This window comes from Bombina bombina, chromosome 11 (assembly GCF_027579735.1).
Source record: "Bombina bombina isolate aBomBom1 chromosome 11, aBomBom1.pri, whole genome shotgun sequence".
Classification (NCBI taxonomy): Eukaryota; Metazoa; Chordata; class Amphibia; order Anura; family Bombinatoridae; genus Bombina; species Bombina bombina.
In genome coordinates, this window is record NC_069509.1 from 195261498 (window position 1) to 195285285 (window position 23788).

The window sequence follows — 23788 nt, forward strand, 5'->3', positions numbered from 1 at the left end:
AGAATCAGATGACCCAAAGCCAACCCCAAGGAAGGGGACAAAAGGCAACCTCAACCCGAAGGAAGAGATACCATCATCAAGGACAACAGATTCCAAGAGGAGAACCTCCAAAAGAAGAAGAGGGAAATCGCCCAGGTCGATCCCTAGTAGGATCCGCTCTGGATCCCCGCCCACGAGGAACAGGACAGTGAGGACTGAGTACAATCTCCTGATGCCCCACCCAAAGGCAGAACGAGAACCAGCCTGACGTTTGGGAATAAAGGCTTCCTCTACTATGTTTTAGCCCTGCATGTGCAGAGCCTCAAAAAATTAATGGAGATTCATAGAGGGTCACTTCACGAAAACTCCAAACAAAAGCAAGGCATTGTCCGATCTGAAGAGACACCAAGCGTAATAAACTCCTCAACCAAGTGAACAACTCACCACCCAGCCAGGTCAGCCAGTTATACCGGCACCACGTAGATGATTTAGACCGTAAGGAAAATAAATAGTGCCCCCTCAGGACTAGCCTGCCACATAGGGCACTCCAAACTGAACAAGGTCACAGAAAATTTGAGACCCCATGAGGATTAGATAAAAGGATCTAAAGACATAATGTACTAACACCTTAACATGCGACTTCCACGAAAGTGCCCAAGCGACCACAAAATCGCTAGTATCTAATTCCAGAGAAGAATATTTCCCAACAGAGAAATCATAACAGACATGAGCGTCTTAAAAAATAAATTAAATACATCCTAACCGGATCAAATAAAAGGGCAGCACCCGCAGGTGAACATCCAATAAGAATGGGTACACCAACGGGACCGGCCAATCAGAGACCCCATTCTTCCAAAGCTCAGAACTGGAAGATACCCAAAAAGAAAGGAAAATTGAAGACGACCAGGAGATTAACTTCATCCCCACACGTCTAACCCAGCTTGCCGTCTGGGACAGAAGACCAGCACCACCAAAACATACCATAGTAGGACACGAAGGCGCACTAGTCTATAACAAAAATCAAGATTTACCACTGCCGGGGCAACTGATGACCCCGAGGGTTGGGCCCCTGAAGCTTCAGAGGAAACCACTTCCCCAGATGGTTGATCTGACCCAGGCGATCCCACGCCTGAAGAGCCCCAGTTAGCATAACACGGACAGTATTTTAGCAACACCTCCTCTGGAAGATGTAAATGCGTCAGGGCCATAGATATGGCCATGCAGAACCGTGCTGTAACCTCTGGAGGAAACAACCCGCCTTTCTGGAGAAGGGGTAACGGCATTAGGGACACCTGCTTGCATAGTCAAAGAAGATTCTAGGGGACGCACCGCATGGGATCGAAGATCCCCAGGGGCGGATGGCTTGGCGGACTCCAAGTTCCCTGTATTGGGAGAAGAGAGCACTCTAGAGCGGCATTCAGAACATAACTGATGAACATTGATTACCCGGGCAATTTCATACTCTTCACAAGAAATAGAATCTGAATCAGAGACATCCGTCGCCAAAAAGTCAGAATCCTCTATAACTTGGTATATAAAAATTATGGATAGAAAAATCGAAAAATGGCACCTTACACCCCCAATGGCTGGGGCACTCACCACCTCCTTAGACCCAAATAGCTAACAAAATAGACACACTCTGTCGCCACGCGGTCAGGAATACGGAAATGGAGCACAGAAGCGTGACCACGCCTCATCACAAGGTGCACCGTGCAGGCCATAGAAAAGCATGCCAAGGCCTACAAGGGTTGCGCAGCCTGACAAGAAAAGGCCGTTATTGTTCCGATCTAGCCACAAGCCCAAGTAACACTACACATTAGCAGACAGAATCACATAACAAACATGATTAAAGTCCCCCCTGTTCAATAACCCCCTTCAGGAGATATTAACCCTTGATTCCTTATAAAGATAAGAGTCCCACTGAGACCCTGACTTCTTCATTTACATAACTTTATTCACATCATCGAAGTGAAATGAAACAATCTTACCAGAATCAACGCCCGTGGAACAGGAACATGGCCCTTCAAGTGTGACAGATAGTAGCTTCGCTTCTGACATGGACTTGAGAGAAGAAAGCAGGCAGCGTAACTCGTCAACGCTGATTGCTAAGGAGCTGTTAACATGAGTTGGGACGGTTTCACAAAAAGACTCTCGCTGCATCTCCGGATTCTAACATTCATCCATGCTCTAACTGAGAGACTGACAGGATTACTTAAAACTCCAGTCCCATTTCGAAGAGTACTACCCTCCATAAGAGACAATATAAAAATCCTCCAACAATTCTCTGCCAACCTCCTGTGACGAAAGGCAAAGAATGACTGGGGGATGAGGGAAGTGGGAGAGGTATTTAAGCCTTTGGCTGGGGTGTCTTTGCCTCTTCCTGGTGGCCAGGTTCTTTATTCCCAAAAGTAATGAATGCAGTTGTGGACTGTGTGTGTGTGTGTGTGTGTGTGTGTGTGTGTGTATGTGTATGTGTATGTGTATGTGTATGTGTATGTGTATGTGTATGTGTATGTGTATGTGTATATGTATATATATATATATATATATATATATATATATTCTCCTTACACACACACACACACACACATATATATATATATATATATATATATATATACATACATATACACACACACATTGCACATATGTAAAAATTACTTTGACTTATTTAGAAAATGTTTTTAAACAGAAAAAAGCTCTCTCTCCTTGAGCCAATTTAACAAATAAATACAAACAAAATAATGCCAAGTGATCAAACTGTTACCACACACCTCGTAACCCAAGCCTCGCTCCTGCTCTTCCCAACTTCGAATTCTGCCCTTCAGTTTTGCACTTACGTTTTCCATCTCATCGTTATCTTCAGGCAGGACGCTCTGCTGCCTCACTCTCACACATTCTCCTGCCTCTGAGTCCTCAGAGAGCAAAAGACACTTTCTCAACCTGTAATCAGATGAGGTTGATAGGAATAAGGTGAGATAACATAGGAGACGAGGTTGTACAAGAATGGAGCAGACAGTGAAAGGAAGAAAGACAAGCAGCCCAACACAAAACAAAGATAATCTGATTAGTAAACATGAAATCATGGGCTGAAGACGCCAGCCCCAAAAGTCAGTGTTATCCTCTGGCTGACTAATAAGACATTGTGAGCGTGATACATGTAGGGTAGGCGCACACAGAACCAATAAGAATACCCCCTGACACCAATTTGTATTAATCATCTGAGTATAACAGTTAGCTGCCCACCTCAGAGGCGCAAAAACCCTTCACCACTCAACTACCACACTGAAAAGTCCCCAGGGGCAGATACAGAACCGCTCGTGACCACATTTACTGCGCTGAGTCTTAAACACAAAAAAACATTTCAACCCTGCTTAGAAAATGTGGCCCTTTGTGTCTGTTCTGCCGTTATTGTGTCCCCCTTACTTTCTGCTTTTGCGGTCACTCTTCTCTCTCTCCAGCGGGGGAGATAGAGCACTGGTTCCATGCTTCCTCTTCCTTGGCCTCCCTGGGCCTCGTCTTCCCAAGCTCCTACGTTTCTCCTCACGCTTCTCCCTAAAAATAACTCACTGTTACCACAGCTCGGGGGCCACAAGAAAGACTATGAGCCAGGACACTTCCAGCTCAAGTATACCAGTCGCCTCTTAAGGACACTGTAGGTGTTAAAATAATGTCAGGAACCAAACTCTACGAAGTCCAAGGTACTCCCTATAAAACAGATTGTAAGAAGCTATAATGCAGGTATTATTGTGACTGCCGTGTGATCTGGGAAACCATGTGACTTACACAGAGCAATAGGCATGCTGAACAAATAATATTGTAACTTTAACAGAAGCAAACACATGTTTAGGGCACCGCTACTTTAGACAAACACATTCCCACAATACTAGGATATCTGGCTCATGAAAACAAGTCCTGCTGAGAGGGTGTGGGTGAGCACCCTATGCTTATGCATGGCTTACTCAGTTCAGCCTTAAAGGGAATATGTACTCAGGTAAGCAGCTGATAAGAGTTCATTGTATTCAGAGCTACTGCCAGAACACATTTAAATGGGCTGAGAGATTAAGATCTACTGTTGTCTTGTTTACATAACATTTCTACAGAGAATACTGCAATATTAGATTGCATATGATAAAAAGGTAAAGGAGCTTAAAGGTGAGAATATTTGACAGTACACTGTCCCTTTAATGTTGCTCATGCATGAGATCTTTGCATTACATTTAGTAGAAATGCCTCTTGTAAAAAGTCTTTACTAATAGCTTTTATTGTGCACAGAGTAGATCACCTTGCCTGTTGTACCTGCATAGAGACCAACACTGCTTGTACAAATGCGCCACCACCGGATAGCTTGACAGGTGCAAAGTTTGTACGCGGGTACACGAGGCATACGTACATATGGTCTGTGCACAGTAAAAGCTCTCACACAGCCAAACAGAAGCATTTTGCAAATATACCAGGAAGAAAAATATTTTAAAAACCAAACGCTTCACACATCTGTAAAATTAAGGATTTTTTTTTTTTTTTTTTTAAATAAGAACATCTAGAACAAGTAAAAATTACATCATTTAAAAAACTGGGATCCTGACCATATGGCATTATCAGCTGCACCAAAACAAACCGAATATAACTTGCCATTAAGGCCCAGCTCTTACAAAAAACAAATGCAGCCTGATGTTAGCGATTACTATATATAAGTGCACTAGCACATGAATAAGTTAAGCATTTGCTGAAGCCCGAACTGTACTCCTAATCCTTTGTTCAAGAGAACATGAGAGTCAAAATTAAAAAGGTCATGATTCACTTAATGCTCATAGTGCACACACAGCGCACTTCCTGCGAGTACCGGCAACTAGAGCCTGAGCACCTAGAACAAGTAACATTCTAACTAATCCTTCACCTGAGCACCTAGAACAAGTAACATTCTAACTAATCATTCACCTGAGCACCTAGAACAAGTAACATTCTAACTAATCATTCACCTGAGTACCTAGAACAAGTAACATTCTAACTAATCCTTCACCTGAGCACCTAGAACAAGTAACATTCTAACTAATCATTCACCTGAGCACCTAGAACAAGTAACATTCTAACTAATCCTTCACCTGAGCACCTAGAACAAGTAACATTCTAACTAATCATTCACCTGAGTACCTAGAACAAGTAACATTCTAACGAATCCTTCACCTGAGCACCTAGAACAAGTAACATTCTAACTAATCATTCACCTGAGCACCTAGAACAAGTAACATTCTAACTAATCCTTCACCTGAGTACCTAGAACAAGTAACATTCTAACTAATCCTATGCCTGAGTACCTAGAACAAGTAACATTCTAACTAATCCTTCACCTGAGTACCTAGAACAAGTAACATTCTAACTAATCCTTCACCTGAGCACCTAGAACAAGTAACATTCTAACTAATCATTCACCTGAGCACCTAGAACAAGTAACATTCTAACTAATCCTTCACCTGAGCACCTAGAACAAGTAACATTCTAACTAATCATTCACCTGAGTACCTAGAACAAGTAACATTCTAACTAATCCTATGCCTGAGTACCTAGAACAAGTAACATTCTAACTAATCCTTCACCTGAGCACCTAGAACAAGTAACATTCTAACTAATCATTCACCTGAGCACCTAGAACAAGTAACATTCTAACTAATCCTTCACCTGAGCACCTAGAACAAGTAACATTCTAACTAATCATTCACCTGAGTACCTAGAACAAGTAACATTCTAACGAATCCTTCACCTGAGCACCTAGAACAAGTAACATTCTAACTAATCATTCACCTGAGTACCTAGAACAAGTAACATTCTAACTAATCCTTCACCTGAGCACCTAGAACAAGTAACATTCTAACTAATCCTTCACCTGAGTACCTAGAACAAGTAACATTCTAACTAATCCTTCACCTGAGCACCTAGAACAAGTAACATTCTAACTAATCATTCACCTGAGTACCTAGAACAAGTAACATTCTAACGAATCCTTCACCTGAGCACCTAGAACAAGTAACATTCTAACTAATCCTATGCCTGAGTACCTAGAACAAGTAACATTCTAACTAATCCTTCACCTGAGTACCTAGAACAAGTAACATTCTAACTAATCCTTCACCTGAGCACCTAGAACAAGTAACATTCTAACTAATCATTCACCTGAGCACCTAGAACAAGTAACATTCTAACTAATCCTTCACCTGAGCACCTAGAACAAGTAACATTCTAACTAATCATTCACCTGAGTACCTAGAACAAGTAACATTCTAACTAATCCTATGCCTGAGTACCTAGAACAAGTAACATTCTAACTAATCCTTCACCTGAGCACCTAGAACAAGTAACATTCTAACTAATCCTATGCCTGAGTACCTAGAACAAGTAACATTCTAACTAATCCTTCACCTGAGCACCTAGAACAAGTAACATTCTAACTAATCATTCACCTGAGCACCTAGAACAAGTAACATTCTAACTAATCCTTCACCTGAGCACCTAGAACAAGTAACATTCTAACTAATCATTCACCTGAGTACCTAGAACAAGTAACATTCTAACGAATCCTTCACCTGAGCACCTAGAACAAGTAACATTCTAACTAATCATTCACCTGAGTACCTAGAACAAGTAACATTCTAACTAATCCTTCACCTGAGCACCTAGAACAAGTAACATTCTAACTAATCCTTCACCTGAGTACCTAGAACAAGTAACATTCTAACTAATCCTTCACCTGAGCACCTAGAACAAGTAACATTCTAACTAATCATTCACCTGAGTACCTAGAACAAGTAACATTCTAACGAATCCTTCACCTGAGCACCTAGAACAAGTAACATTCTAACTAATCATTCACCTGAGTACCTAGAACAAGTAACATTCTAACTAATCCTTCACCTGAGCACCTAGAACAAGTAACATTCTAACTAATCCTTCACCTGAGTACCTAGAACAAGTAACATTCTAACTAATCCTATGCCTGAGTACCTAGAACAAGTAACATTCTAACTAATCCTTCACCTGAGTACCTAGAACAAGTAACATTCTAACTAATCCTTCACCTGAGTACCTAGAACAAGTAACATTCTAACTAATCCTTCACCTGAGTACCTAGAACAAGTAAAATTCTAACTAATCCTTCACCTGAGTACCTAGAACAAGTAACATTCTAACTAATCCTATGCCTGAGTACCTAGAACAAGTAACATTCTAACTAATCCTATGCCTGAGTACCTAGAACAAGTAACATTCTAACTAATCCTTCACCTGAGTACCTAGAACAAGTAACATTCTAACTAATCCTTCACCTAAGTACCTAGAACAAGTAACATTCTAACTAATCCTTCACCTAAGTACCTAGAAACAAGTAACATTCTAACTAATCCTTCACCTAAGTACCTAGAACAAGTAACATTCTAACTAATCCTTCACCTAAGTACCTAGAACAAGTAACATTCTAACTAATCCTTCACCCAAGTACCTAGAACAAGTAACATTCTAACTAATCCTATGCCTGAGAACCTAGAACAAGTAACATTCTAACTAATCCTTCACCTGAGTACCTAGAACAAGTAACATTCTAACTAATCCTTCACCTGAGTACCTAGAACAAGTAACATTCGAACTAATCCTATGCCTGAGTACCTAGAACAAGTAACATTCTAACTAATCCTATGCCAGAGTAACACAGCTAACTAATGTTTGTCATCTGTAGACAAGTAGACATTCTATAACACAGCTAACTAATGTTTGTCATCTGTAGACAAGTAGACATTCTATAACACAGCTCACTAATGTTTGTCACCTGTAGACTGGTAGACATTCTATAACACAGCTAACTAATGTTTGTCATCTGTAGACAAGTAGACATTCTATAACACAGCTAACTAATGTTTGTCATCTGTAGACAAGTAGACATTCTATAACACAGCTCACTAATGTTTGTCATCTGTAGACTGGTAGACATTCTATAACACAGCTCACTAATGTTTGTCACCTGTAGACTGGTAGACATTCTATAACACAGCTAACTAATGTTTGTCATCTGTAGACAAGTAGACATTCTATAACACAGCTAACTAATGTTTGTCATCTGTAGACAAGTAGACATTCTATAACACAGCTAACTAATGTTTGTCATCTGTAGACAAGTAGACATTCTATAACACAGCACACTAATGTTTGTCATCTGTAGACAAGTAGACATTCTATAACACAGCTCACTAATGTTTGTCATCTGTAGACAAGTAGACATTCTATAACACAGCTCACTAATGTTTGTCATCTGTAGACAAGTAGACATTCTATAACACAGCTCACTAATGTTTGTCATCTGTAGACAAGTAGACATTCTATAACACAGCTCACTAATGTTTGTCATCTGTAGACAAGTAGACATTCTATAACACAGCTCACTAATGTTTGTCATCTGTAGACAAGTAGACATTCTATAACACAGCTAACTAATGTTTGTCATCTGTAGACTGGTAGACATTCTATAACACAGCTAACTAATGTTTGTCACCTGTAGACTGGTAGACATTCTATAACACAGTTAACTAATGTTTGTCATCTGTAGACTGGTAGACATTCTATAACACAGCTAACTAATGTTTGTCATCTGTAGACAAGTAGACATTCTATAACACAGCTAACTAATGTTTGTCATCTGTAGACAAGTAGACATTCTATAACACAGCTAACTAATGTTTGTCACCTGTAGACAAGTAGACATTCTATAACACAGCTAACTAATGTTTGTCATCTGTAGACTGGTAGACATTCTATAACACAGCACACTAATGTTTGTCATCTGTAGACAAGTAGACATTCTATAACACAGCTAACTAATGTTTGTCATCTGTAGACAAGTAGACATTCTATAACACAGCTAACTAATGTTTGTCATCTGTAGACTGGTAGACATTCTATAACACAGCACACTAATGTTTGTCACCTGTAGACAAGTAGACATTCTATAACACAGCACACTAATGTTTGTCATCTGTAGACTGGTAGACATTCTATAACACAGCTAACTAATGTTTGTCATCTGTAGACAAGTAGACATTCTATAACACAGTTAACTAATGTTTGTCATCTGTAGACAAGTAGACATTCTATAACACAGCTAACTAATGTTTGTCATCTGTAGACAAGTAGACATTCTATAACACAGCTAACTAATGTTTGTCATCTGTAGACTGGTAGACATTCTATAACACAGCTAACTAATGTTTGTCATCTGTAGACAGGTAGACATTCTATAACACAGCTAACTAATGTTTGTCATCTGTAGACAAGTAGACATTCTATAACACAGCTCACTAATGTTTGTCATCTGTAGACTGGTAGACATTCTATAACACAGCTAACTAATGTTTGTCATCTGTAGACTGGTAGACATTCTATAACACAGTTAACTAATGTTTGTCATCTGTAGACAAGTAGACATTCTATAACACAGCTAACTAATGTTTGTCATCTGTAGACAGGTAGACATTCTATAACACAGCTAACTAATGTTTGTCATCTGTAGACAAGTAGACATTCTATAACACAGCTCACTAATGTTTGTCATCTGTAGACTGGTAGACATTCTATAACACAGTTAACTAATGTTTGTCATCTGTAGACAAGTAGACATTCTATAACACAGCTAACTAATGTTTGTCATCTGTAGACTGGTAGACATTCTATAACACAGTTAACTAATGTTTGTCACCTGTAGACTGGTAGACATTCTATAACACAGCTAACTAATGTTTGTCATCTGTAGACTGGTAGACATTCTATAACACAGCTAACTAATGTTTGTCACCTGTAGACTGGTAGACATTCTATAACACAGCTAACTAATGTTTGTCATCTGTAGACTGGTAGACATTCTATAACACAGCTAACTAATGTTTGTCATCTGTAGACTGGTAGACATTCTATAACACAGCTAACTAATGTTTGTCATCTGTAGACTGGTAGACATTCTATAACACAGCTAACTAATGTTTGTCATCTGTAGACTGGTAGACATTCTATAACACAGCTAACTAATGTTTGTCATCTGTAGACTGGTAGACATTCTATAACACAGCTAACTAATGTTTGTCATCTGTAGACTGGTAGACATTCTATAACACAGCTAACTAATGTTTGTCATCTGTAGACAAGTAGACATTCTATAACACAGTTAACTAATGTTTGTCATCTGTAGACAAGTAGACATTCTATAACACAGCACACTAATGTTTGTCATCTGTAGACTGGTAGACATTCTATAACACAGCTAACTAATGTTTGTCATCTGTAGACAAGTAGACATTCTATAACACAGCTAACTAATGTTTGTCATCTGTAGACAAGTAGACATTCTATAACACAGCTAACTAATGTTTTTCATCTGTAGACTGGTAGACATTCTATAACACAGCTAACTAATGTTTGTCACCTGTAGACTGGTAGACATTCTATAACACAGCTAACTAATGTTTGTCATCTGTAGACTGGTAGACATTCTATAACACAGCTAACTAATGTTTGTCACCTGTAGACTGGTAGACATTCTATAACACAGCTAACTAATGTTTGTCATCTGTAGACTGGTAGACATTCTATAACACAGCTAACTAATGTTTGTCACCTGTAGACTGGTAGACATTCTATAACACAGCTCACTAATGTTTGTCACCTGTAGACTGGTAGACATTCTATAACACAGCTAACTAATGTTTGTCATCTGTAGACAAGTAGACATTCTATAACACAGCTAACTAATGTTTGTCATCTGTAGACTGGTAGACATTCTATAACACAGTTAACTAATGTTAGTCACCTGTAGACTGGTAGACATTCTATAACACAGCTAACTAATGTTTGTCATCTGTAGACAAGTAGACATTCTATAACACAGCTAACTAATGTTTGTCATCTGTAGACAAGTAGACATTCTATAACACAGCTAACTAATGTTTGTCATCTGTAGACTGGTAGACATTCTATAACACAGCACACTAATGTTTGTCATCTGTAGACAGGTAGACATTCTATAACACAGCTAACTAATGTTAGTCATCTGTAGACTGGTAGACATTCTATAACACAGCTAACTAATGTTTGTCATCTGTAGACAAGTAGACATTCTATAAAACAGCTAACTAATGTTTGTCATCTGTAGACAAGTAGACATTCTATAACACAGCTAACTAATGTTTGTCATCTGTAGACTGGTAGACATTCTATAACACAGCTAACTAATGTTTGTCATCTGTAGACTGGTAGACATTCTATAACACAGCTAACTAATGTTTGTCACCTGTAGACTGGTAGACATTCTATAACACAGTTAACTAATGTTTGTCATCTGTAGACAAGTAGACATTCTATAACACAGCTAACTAATGTTTGTCATCTGTAGACAAGTAGACATTCTATAACACAGCACACTAATGTTTGTCATCTGTAGACAAGTAGACATTCTATAACACAGCTAACTAATGTTTGTCATCTGTAGACAAGTAGACATTCTATAACACAGCTAACTAATGTTTGTCATCTGTAGACAAGTAGACATTCTATAACACAGCTAACTAATGTTTGTCATCTGTAGACAAGTAGACATTCTATAACACAGCACACTAATGTTTGTCATCTGTAGACAAGTAGACATTCTATAACACAGTACACTAATGTTTGTCATCTGTAGACTGGTAGACATTCTATAACACAGCTAACTAATGTTAGTCATCTGTAGACTGGTAGACATTCTATAACACAGCTAACTAATGTTTGTCATCTGTAGACTGGTAGACATTCTATAACACAGCTAACTAATGTTAGTCATCTGTAGACAAGTAGACATTCTATAACACAGCTAACTAATGTTTGGTATCTGTAGACTGGTAGACATTCTATAACACAGTTAACTAATGTTTGTCATCTGTAGACTGGTAGACATTCTATAACACAGTTAACTAATGTTTGTCATCTGTAGACAAGTAGACATTCTATAACACAGCACACTAATGTTTGTCATCTGTAGACAAGTAGACATTCTATAACACAGCACACTAATGTTTGTCATCTGTAGACTGGTAGACATTCTATAACACAGCTAACTAATGTTTGTCACCTGTAGACTGGTAGACATTCTATAACACAGCTCACTAATGTTTGTCATCTGTAGACAAGTAGACATTCTATAACACAGCTCACTAATGTTTGTCATCTGTAGACAAGTAGACATTCTATAACACAGCTCACTAATGTTTGTCATCTGTAGACTGGTAGACATTCTATAACACAGCTAACTAATGTTAGTCATCTGTAGACAAGTAGACATTCTATAACACAGCTAACTAATGTTTGGTATCTGTAGACTGGTAGACATTCTATAACACAGTTAACTAATGTTTGTCATCTGTAGACTGGTAGACATTCTATAACACAGTTAACTAATGTTTGTCATCTGTAGACAAGTAGACATTCTATAACACAGCTAACTAATGTTTGTCATCTGTAGACAAGTAGACATTCTATAACACAGCTAACTAATGTTTGTCATCTGTAGACAAGTAGACATTCTATAACACAGCTAACTAATGTTTGTCATCTGTAGACTGGTAGACATTCTATAACACAGCTAACTAATGTTTGTCATCTGTAGACAAGTAGACATTCTATAACACAGCTAACTAATGTTTGTCATCTGTAGACTGGTAGACATTCTATAACACAGTTAACTAATGTTTGTCATCTGTAGACTGGTAGACATTCTATAACACAGTTAACTAATGTTTGTCATCTGTAGACTGGTAGACATTCTATAACACAGTTAACTAATGTTTGTCATCTGTAGACTGGTAGACATTCTATAACACAGTTAACTAATGTTTGTCATCTGTAGACTGGTAGACATTCTATAACACAGTTAACTAATGTTTGTCATCTGTAGACTGGTAGACATTCTATAACACAGTTAACTAATGTTTGTCATCTGTAGACTGGTAGACATTCTATAACACAGCTAACTAATGTTAGTCATCTGTAGACAAGTAGACATTCTATAACACAGCTAACTAATGTTTGTAATCTGTAGACTGGTAGACATTCTATAACACAGTTAACTAATGTTTGTCATCTGTAGACAAGTAGACATTCTATAACACAGTTAACTAATGTTTGTCATCTGTAGACTGGTAGACATTCTATAACACAGTTAACTAATGTTTGTCACCTGTAGACTGGTAGACATTCTATAACACAGTTAACTAATGTTTGTCATCTGTAGACAAGTAGACATTCTATAACACAGCTAACTAATGTTTGTCACCTGTAGACTGGTAGACATTCTATAACACAGTTAACTAATGTTTGTCATCTGTAGACAAGTAGACATTCTATAACACAGCTAACTAATGTTTGTCATCTGTAGACAAGTAGACATTCTATAACACAGCACACTAATGTTTGTCATCTGTAGACAAGTAGACATTCTATAACACAGCTAACTAATGTTTGTCATCTGTAGACTGGTAGACATTCTATAACACAGCTAACTAATGTTTGTCATCTGTAGACAAGTAGACATTCTATAACACAGTTAACTAATGTTTGTCATCTGTAGACTGGTAGACATTCTATAACACAGTTAACTAATGTTTGTCATCTGTAGACTGGTAGACATTCTATAACACAGTTAACTAATGATTGTCATCTGTAGACTGGTAGACATTCTATAACACAGTTAACTAATGTTTGTCATCTGTAGACTGGTAGACATTCTATAACACAGCTAACTAATGTTTGTCATCTGTAGACTGGTAGACATTCTATAACACAGCTAACTAATGTGTGTCATCTGTAGACAAGTAGACATTCTATAATACAGTTAACTAATGTTTGTCATCTGTAGACAAGTAGACATTCTATAATACAGTTAACTAATGTTTGTCATCTGTAGACTGGTAGACATTCTATAACACAGTTAACTAATGTTTGTCATCTGTAGACTGGTAGACATTCTATAACACAGCTAACTAATGTTTGTCATCTGTAGACAAGTAGACATTCTATAACACAGCTAACTAATGTTTGTCATTTGTAGACAAGTAGACATTCTATAACACAGCTCACTAAGGTTTGTCATCTGTAGACTGGTAGACATTCTATAACACAGTTAACTAATGTTTGTCACCTGTAGACTGGTAGACATTCTATAACACAGCTAACTAATGTTTGTCATCTGTAGACTGGTAGACATTCTATAACACAGCTAACTAATGTTTGTCATCTGTAGACAAGTAGACATTCTATAACACAGTTAACTAATGTTTGTCATCTGTAGACAAGTAGACATTCTATAACACAGTTAACTAATGTTTGTCACCTGTAGACAGGTAGATATTCTATAACACAGTTAACTAATGTTTGTAACCTGTAGACTGGTAGACATTCTATAACACAGCTAACTAATGTTTGTCATCTGTAGACTGGTAGACATTCTATAACACAGTTAACTAATGTTTGTCATCTGTAGACAAGTAGACATTCTATAACACAGCTAACTAATGTTTGTCATCTGTAGACTGGTAGACATTCTATAACACAGCTAACTAATGTTTGTCATCTGTAGACAAGTAGACATTCTATAACACAGTTAACTAATGTTTGTCATCTGTAGACTGGTAGACATTCTATAACACAGCTAACTAATGTTTGTCATCTGTAGACAAGTAGACATTCTATAACACAGCTAACTAATGTTTGTCATCTGTAGACAAGTAGACATTCTATAACACAGCTAACTAATGTTTGTCACCTGTAGACTGGTAGACATTCTATAACACAGTTAACTAATGTTTGTCATCTGTAGACAAGTAGACATTCTATAACACAGTTAACTAATGTTTGTCATCTGTAGACAAGTAGACATTCTATAACACAGTTAACTAATGTTTGTCATCTGTAGACTGGTAGACATTCTATAACACAGTTAACTAATGTTTGTCATCTGTAGACTGGTAGACATTCTATAACACAGCTCACTAAGGTTTGTCATCTGTAGACTGGTAGACATTCTATAACACAGTTAACTAATGTTTGTCATCTGTAGACTGGTAGACATTCTATAACACAGCTCACTAAGGTTTGTCATCTGTAGACTGGTAGACATTCTATAACACAGTTAACTAATGTTAGTCATCTGTAGACTGGTAGACATTCTATAACACAGCTCACTAATATTTGTCATCTGTAGACTGGTAGACATTCTATAACACAGTTAACTAATGTTTGTCATCTGTAGACTGGTAGACATTCTATAACACAGCTAACTAATGTTAGTCATCTGTAGACTGGTAGACATTCTATAACACAGCTCACTAAGGTTTGTCATCTGTAGACTGGTAGACATTCTATAACACAGCTAACTAATGTTTGTCATCTGTAGACTGGTAGACATTCTATAACACAGTTAACTAATGTTTGTCATCTGTAGACAAGTAGACATTCTATAACACAGCTAACTAATGTTTGTCATCTGTAGACAAGTAGACATTCTATAACACAGCTAACTAATGTTTGTCACCTGTAGACAAGTAGACATTCTATAACACAGCTAACTAATGTTTGTCATCTGTAGACTGGTAGACATTCTATAACACAGTTAACTAATGTTTGTCATCTGTAGACAAGTAGACATTCTATAACACAGTTAACTAATGTTAGTCATCTGTAGACTGGTAGACATTCTATAACACAGCTAACTAATGTTTGTCATCTGTAGACTGGTAGACATTCTATAACACAGCTAACTAATGTTTGTCATCTGTAGACTGGTAGACATTCTATAACACAGCTAACTAATGTTTGTCATCTGTAGACAAGTAGACATTCTATAACACAGCTAACTAATGTTTGTCATCTGTAGACTGGTAGACATTCTATAACACAGCTCACTAATGGTTTGTCATCTGTAGACAAGTAGACATTCTATAACACAGCACACTAATGTTTGTCATCTGTAGACTGGTAGACATTCTATAACACAGCTCACTAAGGTTTGTCATCTGTAGACTGGTAGACATTCTATAACACAGCTAACTAATGTTTGTCATCTGTAGACAAGTAGACATTCTATAACACAGCACACTAATGTTTGTCATCTGTAGACTGGTAGACATTCTATAACACAGCTAACTAATGTTTGTCATCTGTAGACAAGTAGACATTCTATAACACAGCTAACTAATGTTTGTCATCTGTAGACAAGTAGACATTCTATAACACAGCTAACTAATGTTTGTCATCTGTAGACTGGTAGACATTCTATAACACAGTTAACTAATGTTTGTCATCTGTAGACTGGTAGACATTCTATAACACAGTTAACTAATGTTTGTCATCTGTAGACTGGTAGACATTCTATAACACAGTTAACTAATGTTTGTCATCTGTAGACTGGTAGACATTCTATAACACAGTTAACTAATGTTTGTCATCTGTAGACTGGTAGACATTCTATAACACAGCTAACTAATGTTTGTCATCTGTAGACAAGTAGACATTCTATAACACAGCTAACTAATGTTTGTCATCTGTAGACTGGTAGACATTCTATAACACAGCTAACTAATGTTTGTCATCTGTAGACAAGTAGACATTCTATAACACAGTTAACTAATGTTTGTCATCTGTAGACAAGTAGACATTCTATAACACAGCACACTAATGTTTGTCAACTGTAGACTGGTAGACATTCTATAACACAGCTAACTAATGTTTGTCATCTGTAGACTGGTAGACATTCTATAACACAGCACACTAATGTTTGTCACCTGTAGACTGGTAGACATTCTATAACACAGCTAACTAATGTTTGTCATCTGTAGACAAGTAGACATTCTATAACACAGCTAACTAATGTTTGTCATCTGTAGACTGGTAGACATTCTATAACACAGCTAACTAATGTTTGTCATCTGTAGACAAGTAGACATTCTATAAAACAGTTAACTAATGTTTGTCATCTGTAGACAAGTAGACATTCTATAACACAGCACACTAATGTTTGTCATCTGTAGACTGGTAGACATTCTATAACTCAGCTAACTAATGTTTGTCATCTGTAGACAAGTAGACATTCTATAACACAGCTAACTAATGTTTGTCATCTGTAGACAAGTAGACATTCTATAACACAGCTAACTAATGTTTTTCATCTGTAGACTGGTAGACATTCTATAACACAGCTAACTAATGTTTGTCATCTGTAGACTGGTAGACATTCTATAACACAGTTAACTAATGTTTGTCATCTGTAGACTGGTAGACATTCTATAACACAGCTCACTAAGGTTTGTCATCTGTAGACTGGTAGACATTCTATAACACAGTTAACTAATGTTTGTCATCTGTAGACTGGTAGACATTCTATAACACAGCTCACTAAGGTTTGTCATCTGTAGACTGGTAGACATTCTATAACACAGTTAACTAATGTTAGTCATCTGTAGACTGGTAGACATTCTATAACACAGCTCACTAATATTTGTCATCTGTAGACTGGTAGACATTCTATAACACAGTTAACTAATGTTTGTCATCTGTAGACTGGTAGACATTCTATAACACAGCTAACTAATGTTTGTCATCTGTAGACAAGTAGACATTCTATAACACAGCTAACTAATGTTTGTCATCTGTAGACAAGTAGACATTCTATAACACAGCTAACTAATGTTTGTCATCTGTAGACTGGTAGACATTCTATAACACAGCTAACTAATGTTTGTCATCTGTAGACAAGTAGACATTCTATAACACAGCTAACTAATGTTTGTCATCTGTAGACAAGTAGACATTCTATAACACAGTTAACTAATGTTTGTCATCTGTAGACAAGTAGACATTCTATAACACAGCTAACTAATGTTTGTCATCTGTAGACAAGTAGACATTCTATAACACAGCTAACTAATGTTTGTCATCTGTAGACAAGTAGACATTCTATAACACAGTTAACTAATGTTTGTCACCTGTAGACTGGTAGACATTCTATAACACAGCTCACTAATATTTGTAATCTGTAGACTGGTAGACATTCTATAACACAGCTCACTAATGTTTGTCACCTGTAGACATTCTATAACACAGCTCACTAATATTTGTAATCTGTAGACTCGTAGACATTCTATAACACAGCTCACTAATGTTTGTCACCTGTAGACTGGTAGACATTCTATAACACAGCACACTAATGGTTTGTCATCTGTAGACTGGTAGACATTCTATAACACAGTTAACTAATGTTTGTCACCTGTAGACTGGTAGACATTCTATAACACAGCACACTAATGTTTGTCACCTGTAGACTGGTAGACATTCTATAACACAGCTAACTAATGTTTGTCATCTGTAGACAAGTAGACATTCTATAACACAGTTAACTAATGTTTGGTATCTGTAGACTGGTAGACATTCTATAACACAGCTAACTAATGTTTGTCATCTGTAGACAAGTAGACATTCTATAACACAGCTAACTAATGTTTGTCATCTGTAGACTGGTAGACATTCTATAACACAGTTAACTAATGTTTGTCACCTGTAGACTGGTAGACATTCTATAACACAGTTAACTAATGTTTGTCATCTGTAGACAAGTAGACATTCTATAACACAGTTAACTAATGTTTGTCATCTGTAGACAAGTAGACATTCTATAACACAGCTAACTAATGTTTGTCATTTGTAGACAAGTAGACATTCTATAACACAGTTAACTAATGTTTGTCATCTGTAGACTGGTAGACATTCTATAACACAGCTAACTAATGTTTGTCATCTGTAGACTGGTAGACATTCTATAACACAGTTAACTAATGTTTGTCATCTGTAGACTGGTAGACATTCTATAACACAGTTAACTAATGTTTGTCATCTGTAGACTGGTAGACATTCTATAACACAGCTAACTAATGTTTGTCATCTGTAGACTGGTAGACATTCTATAACACAGCTAACTAATGTTTGTCATCTGTAGACTGGTAGACATTCTATAACACAGTTAACTAATGTTTGTCATCTGTAGACTGGTAGACATTCTATAACACAGCTAACTAATGTTTGTCATCTGTAGACAAGTAGACATTCTATAACACAGCTAACTAATGTTTGTCATCTGTAGACAGGTAGACATTCTATAACACAGCTAACTAATGTTTGTCATCTGTAGACAGGTAGACATTCTATAACACAGCTAACTAATGTTTTGTCATCTGTAGACTGGTAGACATTCTATAACACAGCTAACTAATGTTTGTCACCTGTAGACTGGTAGACATTCTATAACACAGCACACTAATGTTTGTCACCTGTAGACTGGTAGACATTCTATAACACAGCACACTAATGTTTGTCACCTGTAGACTGGTAGACATTCTATAACACAGTTAACTAATGTTTGTCATCTGTAGACAAGTAGACATTCTATAACACAGCTAACTAATGTTTGTCATCTGTAGACTGGTAGACATTCTATAACACAACACACTAATGTTTGTCACCTGTAGACTGGTAGACATTCTATAACACAGCACACTAATGTTTGTCACCTGTAGACTGGTAGACATTCTATAACACAGTTAACTAATGTTTGTCATCTGTAGACTGGTAGACATTCTATAACACAGTTAACTAATGTTTGTCATCTGTAGACAAGTAGACATTCTATAACACAGCTAACTAATGTTTGTCATTTGTAGACAAGTAGACATTCTATAACACAGTTAACTAATGTTTGTCACCTGTAGACAAGTAGACATTCTATAACACAGCTAACTAATGTTTGTCATCTGTAGACAAGTAGACATTCTATAACACAGTTAACTAATGTTTGTCATCTGTAGACAAGTAGACATTCTATAACACAGTTAACTAATGTTTGTCACCTGTAGACTGGTAGACATTCTATAACACAGCTCACTAATATTTGTAATCTGTAGACTGGTAGACATTCTATAACACAGCTCACTAATGTTTGTCACCTGTAGACATTCTATAACACAGCTCACTAATATTTGTAATCTGTAGACTGGTAGACATTCTATAACACAGCTCACTAATGTTTGTCACCTGTAGACTGGTAGACATTCTATAACACAGCACACTAATGGTTTGTCATCTGTAGACTGGTAGACATTCTATAACACAGTTAACTAATGTTTGTCACCTGTAGACTGGTAGACATTCTATAACACAGCACACTAATGTTTGTCACCTGTAGACTCGTAGACATGCTATAACACAGCTCACTAATGTTTGTCACCTGTAGACTGGTAGACATGCTATAACACAGCTAACTAATGGTTTGTCATCTGTAGACAGGTAGATATTCTATAACACAGCACACTAATGTTTGTCACCTGTAGACTGGTAGACATGCTATAACACAGCTCACTAATGTTTGTCACCTGTAGACTGGTAGACATTCTATAACACAGCACACTAATGTTTGTCACCTGTAGACTGGTAGACATGCTATAACACAGCTAACTAATGGTTTGTCATCTGTAGACAGGTAGGTATTCTATAACACAGCACACTAATGTTTGTCACCTGTAGACTGGTAGACATTCTATAACACAACACACTAATGTTTGTCACCTGTAGACTGGTAGACATTCTATAACACAGCTAACTAATGTTTGTCATCTGTAGACAGGTAGATATTCTATAACACAGCACACTAATGTTTGTCACCTGTAGACTGGTAGACATGCTATAACACAGCTAACTAATGGTTTGTCATCTGTAGACAGGTAGATATTCTATAACACAGCACACTAACGGTTTGTCACCTATAGACTGGTAGACATGCTATAACACAGCTCACTAATGTTTGTCACCTGTAGACTGGTAGACATTCTATAACACAACACACTAATGTTTGTCACCTGTAGACTGGTAGACATTCTATAACACAGCACACTAATGGTTTGTCATCTGTAGACTGGTAGACATTCTATAACACAACACACTAATGTTTGTCACCTGTAGACATTCTATAACACAACACACTAATGTTTGTCACCTGTAGACTGGTAGACATTCTATAACACAACACACTAATGTTAGTCATCTGTAGACTGGTAGACATTCTATAACACAGCACACTAATGTTAGTCATCTGTAGACTGGTAGACATTCTATAACACAGCTCACTAATGTTTGTCATCTGTAGACTGGTAGACATTCTATAACACAGTTAACTAATGTTTGTCATCTGTAGACTGGTAGACATTCTATAACACAGCTAACTAATGTTTGTCATCTGTAGACAAGTAGACATTCTATAACACAGTTAACTAATGTTAGTCATCTGTAGACTGGTAGACATTCTATAACACAACACACTAATGTTTGTCACCTGTAGACAGGTAGACATTCTATAACACAACACACTAATGTTTGTCACCTGTAGACTGGTAGACATTCTATAACACAGCTAACTAATGTTAGTCATCTGTAGACTGGTAGACATTCTATAACACAGCACACTAATGTTAGTCATCTGTAGACTGGTAGACATTCTATAACACAGTTAACTAATGTTTGTCATCTGTAGACAAGTAGACATTCTATAACACAGCTAACTAATGTTTGTCATCTGTAGACAAGTAGACATTCTATAACACAGTTAACTAATGTTTGTCATCTGTAGACTGGTAGACATTCTATAACACAGCTAACTAATGTTAGTCATCTGTAGACAAGTAGACATTCTATAACACAGCTAACTAATGTTTGTCATCTGTAGACTGGTAGACATTCTATAACACAGCACACTAATGTTTGTCATCTGTAGACTGGTAGACATTCTATAACACAGCACACTAATGTTTGTCATCTGTAGACTGGTAGACATTCTATAACACAGCACACTAATGTTTGTCATCTGTAGACTGGTAGACATTCTATAACACAGCACACTAATGTTTGTCATCTGTAGACTGGTAGACATTCTATAACACAGCACACTAATGTTTGTCATCTGTAGACAAGTAGACATTCTATAACACAGCACACTAATGTTTGTCATCTGTAGACTGGTAGACATTCTATAACACAGCACACTAATGTTTGTCATCTGTAGACTGGTAGACATTCTATAACACAGTTAACTAATGTTTGTCATCTGTAGACAAGTAGACATTCTATAACACAGTTAACTAATGTTTGTCATCTGTAGACAGGTAGACATTCTATAACACAGCTAACTAATGTTTGTCATCTGTAGACATTCTATAACACAGTTAACTAATGTTTGTCATCTGTAGACAAGTAGACATTCTATAACACAGCTAAATAATGTTTGTCATCTGTAGACAGGTAGACATTCTATAACACAGTTAACTAATGTTTGTCATCTGTAGACATTCTATAACACAGCTCACTAATGTTTGTCATCTGTAGACAAGTAGACATTCTATAACACAGCTCACTAATGTTTGTCATCTGTAGACAAGTAGACATTCTATAACACAGCTAACTAATGTTTGTCATCTGTAGACAAGTAGACATTCTATAACACAGCTAACTAATGTTTGTCATCTGTAGACAAGTAGACATTCTATAACACAGCTCACTAATGGTTTGTCATCTGTAGACAAGTAGACATTCTATAACACAGCTAACTAATGTTTGTCATCTGTAGACAAGTAGACATTCTATAACACAGCTAACTAATGTTTGTCATCTGTAGACTGGTAGACATTCTATAACACAGCTAACTAATGTTTGTCATCTGTAGACTGGTAGACATTATATAACACAGCTAACTAATGTTTGTCACCTGTAGACTGGTAGACATTCTATAACACAGTTAACTAATGTTTGTCATCTGTAGACAAGTAGACATTCTATAACACAGTTAACTAATGTTTGTCATCTGTAGACTGGTAGACATTCTATAACACAGCACACTAATGTTTGTCATCTGTAGACTGGTAGACATTCTATAACACAGCTCACTAAGGTTTGTCATCTGTAGACTGGTAGACATTCTATAACACAGCTCACTAATGTTTGTCATCTGTAGACAAGTAGACATTCTATAACACAGCACACTAATGTTTGTCATCTGTAGACTGGTAGACATTCTATAACACAGCTAACTAATGTTTGTCATCTGTAGACTGGTAGACATTCTATAACACAGCTAACTAATGTTTGTCATCTGTAGACAAGTAGACATTCTATAACACAGCACACTAATGTTTGTCATCTGTAGACTGGTAGACATTCTATAACACAGCTAACTAATGTTTGTCATCTGTAGACAAGTAGACATTCTATAACACAGTTAACTAATGTTTGTCATCTGTAGACTGGTAGACATTCTATAACACAGCTAACTAATGTTTGTCATCTGTAGACAAGTAGACATTCTATAACACAGTTAACTAATGTTTGTCATCTGTAGACTGGTAGACATTCTATAACACAGTTAACTAATGTTTGTCATCTGTAGACTGGTAGACATTCTATAACACAACACACTAATGTTTTGTCATCTGTAGACTGGTAGACATTCTATAACACAACACACTAATGTTTTGTCATCTGTAGACAAGTAGACATTCTATAACACAGCTAACTAATGTTTGTCATCTGTAGACTGGTAGACATTCTATAACACAGCTAACTAATGTTAGTCATCTGTAGACAAGTAGACATTCTATAACACAGCTAACTAATGTTTGTCATCTGTAGACAAGTAGACATTCTATAACACAGTTAACTAATG

At 36.9% G+C, this 23788-nt stretch overlaps 1 protein-coding gene across 1 annotated transcript in view; it reads right to left on the reverse strand.

Annotated features, from left to right (window-relative positions):
- Positions 1–23788, reverse strand: part of TNRC18 (trinucleotide repeat containing 18) — a 466016-nt gene that overhangs the window by 245586 nt on the left and 196642 nt on the right. The window contains exons 12-13 of the mRNA XM_053694281.1: positions 3406–3534; positions 2754–2922 (exon numbers count right to left, since the gene is read on the reverse strand). Coding sequence (XP_053550256.1) covers positions 2754–2922; positions 3406–3534 — 298 coding nt within the window. The remainder of the gene's footprint in view (positions 1–2753; positions 2923–3405; positions 3535–23788) is intronic.